Source organism: Pongo abelii, chromosome 11, assembly GCF_028885655.2.
Source record: "Pongo abelii isolate AG06213 chromosome 11, NHGRI_mPonAbe1-v2.0_pri, whole genome shotgun sequence".
NCBI lineage: Eukaryota > Metazoa > Chordata > Mammalia > Primates > Hominidae > Pongo > Pongo abelii.
In genome coordinates this window covers 17030484-17037982 of record NC_071996.2, presented here as the reverse complement: position 1 = coordinate 17037982, position 7499 = coordinate 17030484, and the positions used below count along the sequence as shown (strand labels likewise).

Below are 7499 nucleotides of genomic sequence, written 5' to 3'. Positions count from 1 at the left end.
TAGTTAGCATTACAGCAATTTAGTGTCTATTGAATGCAATCATAAAGAAATTAAACTTTTATTTCGATTGTTTGTGGCTTCTTATTTTACTTTTCTACTAATTGCTTTTTGTTTTGTTTTATCCAAAATAGCAGTACATGATGGATGGGAAACTGCAAAAAAGGATTTCACACAGATAATTTGAAAAAGATTGTTTTAAAGCATAGAAATCCTAATTTTTGTATAATGTATAATATCCTAATTTATTTTATAAATTAGCTTAGCCCTGAAATAAAAACCTGACAAATATCCCACAAAAAAACCTACAATTACGTTATGAGTAAAATATTAGCAAATCCATCCAGTCTCAAATTAAAATACTAATATGCTATGACCAAGTTGAATTTCGTTTTTTTTTCTTTAACTTTTAAACTGCAGTGATGGATTAATTTTTAATAATGTGTTATTTATGTTACAGTATTGGCTTAAAAGAGACAATAATATAATTACATTGCTAAATATTCATGAAAAATTATTTCATCAACAAAACAGGATATTAAGCAGTAATGAGTACAACTTTTCATAATCATATACTTAGTAGAAAAAAATCTGAAATATTATAAACTAAAACATTTACAGTGGCTGTTTTTGTTTTGATTTATATTTTCTTCTTTTGTTTATTGCTATGTTCTAAACTTTCAATAATGCCTTTTTTTTTTTTTTTTTTGAGACGGAGTCTCACTCTGTCGCCAGGCTGGAGTGCAACGGTGCGATCTCGGCTCACTGCAACCTCCACCTCCCAGGTTCAAGCGATTCTCCTGCCTCAGCCTCCTGAGTAGCTGGGACTACAGTTGTGTGTCACCATGCCCAGAAAATTTTTGTATTTTGAGTAGAGACGGGGTTTCACCATGTTGAAGAGGTCAAGAGATCATGAGGTCTCCCAAAGTGCTGGGATTACAGGCTTGAGCCATTGCGCCTGACCAGTACTTTTTTTTTTTTTTAAGAGACAGGATCTTGCCCTGTCACCTAGGCTAGAGTACAATGGCATGATTATAGCTAACTGCAACCTTGAAGTCCTGGGCTCAAGTGATCCTCTTATCTCAGCCTCCCAAGTACCTGGGACTACAGTTGTGTACCACCACTCCTGGCTAATTTATTTATTTATTTTTTGTAGAGGTAGGGTCTTGCTATGTTGCCAAGTCTGATCTCAAAATCACAGCCTTAAGCGATCCTCCTGCCTTGACCTCCTAAAGTGCTGGGACTAGAAGTGTGAGCCACTGTGCCTGGACTATAACATATATAATTTTATGTAATAAGTTAAAAAATGTATAGTCATTATCGGTATAAAACATTGTGTGTGCCTGGAGTCTAAATTCCTATAAAACATGTCAGAATTTAATACTACTCACTTACAGGTTTACACGTTTTCCACCAGCTTGTTTTGGAAGTAATTTACTCAATGGCTCATTTTAGTTTCATCATCAGGAATGAGCAATTTGTAATTGACAAAGAAAAGCAATTAAAAAAACCCATTAGCATCTCTCAAACTACTGTGCATTACATGCATTTGCATTAACAAAGACAGACTTTTTGTTCTCTGAAAAGTATCAAGTCTTTTTTCCTTCCCACCCTGTGGCCTTACTTATTTCCCAGGTAACAGGGTGGTAGGTCCAGTCTTCTTCCCTTGAAATTTCCCTCCCCCGATGGGTCTGCCTTCTAGATAGTTCCTTTCTTTGTTTATGTGATTACTCTGAACTTCCCACCCATCTTTACTGCCTACCTGTCGAGTGCTTTTTCTAATAGTTCTAGTCATCGATAATCATCCTTGGGTTTGACTCACATTGTGATAGATGAAATATTTTTTTTGAACTACAAATAGGAAAAGCATCATCTTTTTTCTTTGAACACTTAAATCACATGATAGTATTATTTATTATAAAATCACTAATACTCTCTAAATGTCTTGCTGAAATAATTTAGTTCAGTAGTCCCTTTAATGTGTATTTAGACTAGATTCCTTAAAGAAGTCAAAACTTCTTTTAGAAGAATACTTGTCACACACACCAAAAAACAACTCAAAGCGATTGTGTTGAGTGAAAAGAACAAGGTGAGAAATTGTGAATGTATTCAATAGTATTGCATCTTCATTCATTCTCTCAAAAGAATATTTGCTGAATATTTACTATGTGACAGTTACTGCTCTAGGAGCTGGTGATATGACAAGGAACATACAAGATGGGATCTTTGCCATCAAGTTGCACGCATGTATACGTACATGCATATGTGCATATACATAGACATAGAATAAAACATCAGTCTGCAACAAAACAGATTAAGAGGACAGAGGGTGTATACTGGTTATTCTTCATCATCTATCTAGATCCATTCTCTGCCCTTTGCTGCCTGGCTCTTCATGGCTCCTGTTTTCTGTTGCTCATGAAGAGTGAATGCCCTGTTCTTTAGGAATACATTGTTGGGCTTTTAGACGGTGGGCCAGGAAGGCAGATCCCATTCTCTGTTATGTGACATTTCATCAGAAGTGAGTGGAGACTTGCAACTAATGGGACTTTTGCAGATTACTGACAGTTCTGGGGACTCAACAAAGATGGCAGTGGTGTGGCATGGTCCACGTTCAGGAGAGGGGTGCCACCTTTTAAACAAAGGAAACAGTCAAGGGAAGCTGAGATTTATGTTCAGTACAGAAGGCTTTCTGAGGAGGTGCCATGTAAATTGAAGTCTGATTGAATTGAGAAAGCGAGTCATTCAAATATCTGAGTGAAGAGTGTTCCAGACAGAGAAAACCACAGCGCGAAGGAAAGTGAGGAGCAGCAAGAAAGCCAATGTGGCTGATGAAGTGACTGAGGGGGTAGTGACAGGAGCTGAGGGTGGAGGGGTAGCCAGAAGCTTGCTACACAGAGTTTTTTAGGCCATATCTTGAAGACTTAACAAAAAATTATGAGTGAGATTGGAAGGCATTCAAAGGTTTCAACTTTGCGATTTGAAAGTGACAAACTATGACTTACATTTTAAAAAGATAACTGATGGCTGTGTGGCAAATAGACTGTCAAGGGCAGAAGTGAAAGCCAAGAGGCCTATGACACTAGAAGACTAGGTGACTCAGGACAGAAACTTGTACCAGGGTTGCAAGTGGTGAAGGTCGTGACTGGTCAGATTTAGGAAATATTTTGAAGGTAGAGCTTGTAGGATTTGGTGGATTGAATGTGGAATGTGAGAGAAAAGTGCGAAGTTCAGGATGGCTATAATGATTTTGATCTGAATAACTGGAAAAATGGAGTTGGTATTTATTGACATGGGGAAAACTATGGGAAGAATTTGGGTAGGAAATGAAAGTTCCATTTGGGACATATTGAGTGCATTTCATATATTCAGTGCACATGGAGAATAGAGAGTTGAATATTTGAATCTGAAGTAAAATGGAGAGATTGGTGTTGAAGGTAAGATGTGAAGCTTGTTGCCGAATGTGGCATCTAACGCCAATTGGGTTGGACGAGATCATTTACAGATGAGCACTGAGCAGGTGCTCTGCTGCATTCTGAGGATGGGAACAGGGCTTCATGGGCACAAGATCTTTGCAATCATGCAAGACCTCTTGCTTAGAAGGGTCCCATGTTTCGCTGAGTGCTCTGCTCTCACTATCTTGAAATTTTTAATAATTTTTGAATAAGAGTCCTGCATTTTCATTCTGCACTGCACCCTGCAAATTATGTAACAGGTTCTAGTTGGGAACATAAAGATCCAGCCAAAGAAAGAGCCAATGGAGTAGACTGAAAACCAAGCAAGTGTGAGGAGGTGTCATAAAAGCCAAGGGAGTAAATTGTGTGACAATGGACAGCAAGACCCACAGACTCAAAAAGATGCTGCAAGGTCAAATTACCTCAGGACTGAACATCAATCATTGGATTTAGCAACTTGGGTGTGCTTGTTGCCCATGTTGGAGTGGGTTGAAGAGAGAAGAAAAGAAAAAATGTTGAATGTGAACAACTATTTTTTTTTTTTACAATGGCCCTGCCTCCCACAGCTTTATTTCTTTCAGTTTTGAATGCAAAACAAAAAATTTTAAAGGAAAATGTGACTTCAAAGGAAAGGAACAAATTTCCAAAGACTTGGGGGAGTGAATGCAGAGCCTGGTGCGGATGGACGAGGTCTGCAGACAGAGGGCAGAGGTGATGGAAGGGGCCAGGGACCTGCAGGCCTCCCCCTGGAACTGCGGCTCATCTTGGTCTGCTGAAGTCAAGGTCAGCTCCCCCGCAGAGCTGACTTCAACAGCCCACAGCTGTGGGGCTTCAGCAGCCATGCCAGCCCAGCCCAGCTCTCGGTACCTTTGGTCTTTCATGCTGAAAAATAAATAATAAAGCCTGTCCCCTGTCTACTGCCTCCCCCAACTGCACAGACACCAGACTCTAGGCCTGACTGCCGGAGAGGTGGAAACACTGGCCACCAGCCCGGCAGCCCCTACAGGCCCCCCAGATGGGCTGCCTCATTCCTCCTCTGAGAGCTGCAGATCCTCCAACTCATCCTCCGGCCCCTGGGCCAGCCGCTGCAGCTCTCCAGGGGCCAGCCCCACCTCTGCGTCTGGGTCTCCATCCTCCGAGTTGCTGCTGTCCTCCTCGCCCTCCTCCTCGTCCTCTTCATCCTCTTCCACCCCATGCCGAGTGCTCAGGGGCCCCAGTATCCCTCTCTCCGAGAATCCCTCGGTGTCCTCCTCTTCAGAGCTGTTCAGGTCAAAGAGGTCTTTAAATTGCTTCCTGTCCTCATCCTTCCTGTCAGCCACTTTCCTTCGTTTGATCTCAGGGAAGTTCAGGTCTTCCAGCCGCTCTTTGCCACTGATGTCCAGCTGGATCTCCCGGTCACGCAGCTTGCATCAGTGGCTGTAGTACAAGGTCAGGGGGGTCCCCTCTTGCCGGGTCAGCTTCTCCCAGGCTTCCATGCCTGCTGGTCAGAGACACCAAAGGAAAGCCTCTGGCGGCGGCTGCAGTTGTGTTCTGAGTTCTCCTGAACCTTCCCAAGCAGCTGCTGCACCTGCCGGCAGTAGTTGGCCACTTTGCACTCCTGGAGGAACGACTTCAGCTGCAGGACCACAGGCAGCGCCAGCTCCGGGAAGCTGATGCAGTGTGCCTGGCTGTGCAGGTACTCCAGGGTGAGGTCGTACAGCTGCTCCACCAGGCCGTCCCGGTATGCCTTCTCCTGCAGGTTGACATTCGACAGCTTCAGGATCACAGAGAAGTTGATGGGCTTGGAGCTCATGCATCCCGGCTTCCTGTTCAAGTCGACCTGCTGCAACGTCTCCAGGATGAAAGGCAGCACTGGAATGAAGGCCCCTGAGATCCCCGAGAGCAGCGTCAGGGCACAGATGCAGTGCATTCGCAGTGGGTAGAAGCGGGCAGTGGGGATGAGCTTGATACAGCCAACGATGACCTGGGCAAGGGGGTAGACCAAGGGCTAGAGGGCTTCGCTGGGGCCCGCAGTGCTCAGGACCCGGCACCACAGGAAGAGGCAGTGCACGTACTGCCAGTTGTACGCAAACTGGTACGTTTCCTTCTTGCGGGTGGTCATGGTGTTGCGCAGGTGTATGGCGAGCTGGTGGATGTAGAGGAAGGCGTGCTGGTAGGCCACACCCGGCTCCAGGGCCAGCAGCTCCGTCAGGGTCCGCTGCATGAAACTGATGAAGGGGAGGGCACTAGGCGAGGTGAACTTGCAGTTCCTCACATACATGATGTACATTTGCTTGAGGACGGGGCCAAGGAAAGTGTCCTTCTTGTGCAGGCAGACTCTGCTGAGGACCAGGAAAGCCAGCACCCGCAGGGACTCCTCCCCTGTGCTCCATACGACCACCATTCTCTTGAGCAGCATGCAGCACTGCTTGGGGAAGGCCAGGAAGCAGGGCACCAGCACGCTGATGTGCCACAGCATGGCTGCCAACACTGTCGTCTCCGCCAGACAGGGCACCAGCTGTATGACCGAGGCCAGGTACGCCTTGATGTCCACACGGAGCTTCCCCCAGAGCAGGCTGCTGGACGGCTGCAGCATCCTGCTGCTGTCCTTTGCCGCCTTTCCAAACAGCAGCTTCTGGAGACAGCCAATAAGGTCTCTGATGCAGAAGGTGACCAGAGCATTGAACACAGCACTGTCTGTGACCTGGAATTTGTTGGCCTCAGCACTTTCCTGGTCCCCTTGGGTGGTGGCCACAGCTGCTCGGAACACGTGTACCACTTCATGGAACAGCTTTGGAATGAGGCGTTGCTTTGCTGCCTGCTTCCATCTCTCAACCATGGCAAGGGTCACAGGAACACAATTCTTCTTCCCCTTCAGCCCTCTGGGGACTCTGTCCCCATCTTCCCCCTCCTCCGCTCCATCCTCCTCCTCACTGGCTTCCTCCAGTACCTCTGGCAGGGAGTGGAACGGCTCCTCTTCCTGCTCAGAGCTGTCCGGGTAGCTGAAGTTTAGCAGGCTCTGGTCATTCTCCTGCAGGAACTTGCAGAGCTCGGGGTCTCTGTCCTTCAGCCGAGAGAACTGATCTTTGTGCTCAGAGGCACGGCCTTTACCCCGGCTGGCAGAGGGGCTCCCGCCCGGCTCATCCGGACTCCGGGCAGCCTCGCGTGCCTCCCGCGTCTCCGCTTCTGGGTAGTTTTCGGACTCGGAGTCAAAGCCAGAAGCTAGGAACTCGTCCACCGTCAGCTCCGCCAGGCCCTTCTTGCGGCTCCGCGTAGCTGCCATGACACCAGCCCGCAGCACGCGCCCCACTTCCGGCCCCAGAATGCCGCGCGGCTGCGCACTTCCACCGCCCAGGCCCCGCCCCAATCCCCGCCCCGGTCCTCGCCCCTCCGTGCCACGCCCAGCCGAGTGGCTCTATGGTTCTCCCACCGCAACGCCGGAGGCCTCCGGGCGGGAGGGCGCGTTCCAGTGCTCGGTGCGGGCAGCCCCAGTGGGGCCGAGATGCGACTCCCGCTCGGCGCCCGGCTCCGTAGGACGCGGCGACGCCGGTGTCCGCCCCGGGGAAGAGAGACCAGGAGTCCCGCTGCGCCCGCAGCCCACCCGGCGTTCCGAGGGTATGCGCCTGCGTGGTCGCCAGGCTGCGACGGCAGGGCCCCTATGCAAAGCGCTCCCACAAATCAACAATAAAAAGCAGAGGGTCCAGTAGAAAACGCGAGTGGCGGTGGGAACCGCACTGATGTCGCCAGCTCGACAAAAGACGGGCGACCTGAGGGCCAGGCTGGCTTCGCCTCCGATCCGCGGAGACCGGGCCAGCGCTACGAACACCATGCAGGGTGCTCCCCGTCCACGGCCCTCTGGGTGCCGACGGCGGCTCTTCCTCGGCCCTTCCCGGGGAAGCCACACCGGGCGAAGGCGGTGGGGAGGCCGGCGCCCTCCTTCCCGCTACCAGCCTGACACCGGAGGAGAAGGATGGCGGGGCCTGGGGAGCTTCTTGGAGGAGGAGGCGGACCCAGGGCACAGCGCTGGAAGGATCCGCGTCCAACGTCTAGTCCCCGAAGCCTCTCGGG

General features: G+C 48.9%; 1 protein-coding gene across 1 annotated transcript; it reads right to left on the bottom strand.

The window, feature by feature from the left end:
- Positions 1–746: 746 nt before the first annotated feature.
- On the bottom strand, positions 747–6754 carry LOC100443413 (nucleolar complex protein 2 homolog). Its single transcript, XM_063712662.1, is given in 2 exon segments — positions 747–4926; positions 4929–6754. Coding segments are annotated over 2 exon segments (2235 nt in total). The 5' UTR covers positions 6715–6754; the 3' UTR covers positions 747–4477.
- Between the last annotated feature and the right edge of the window lie 745 nt (positions 6755–7499).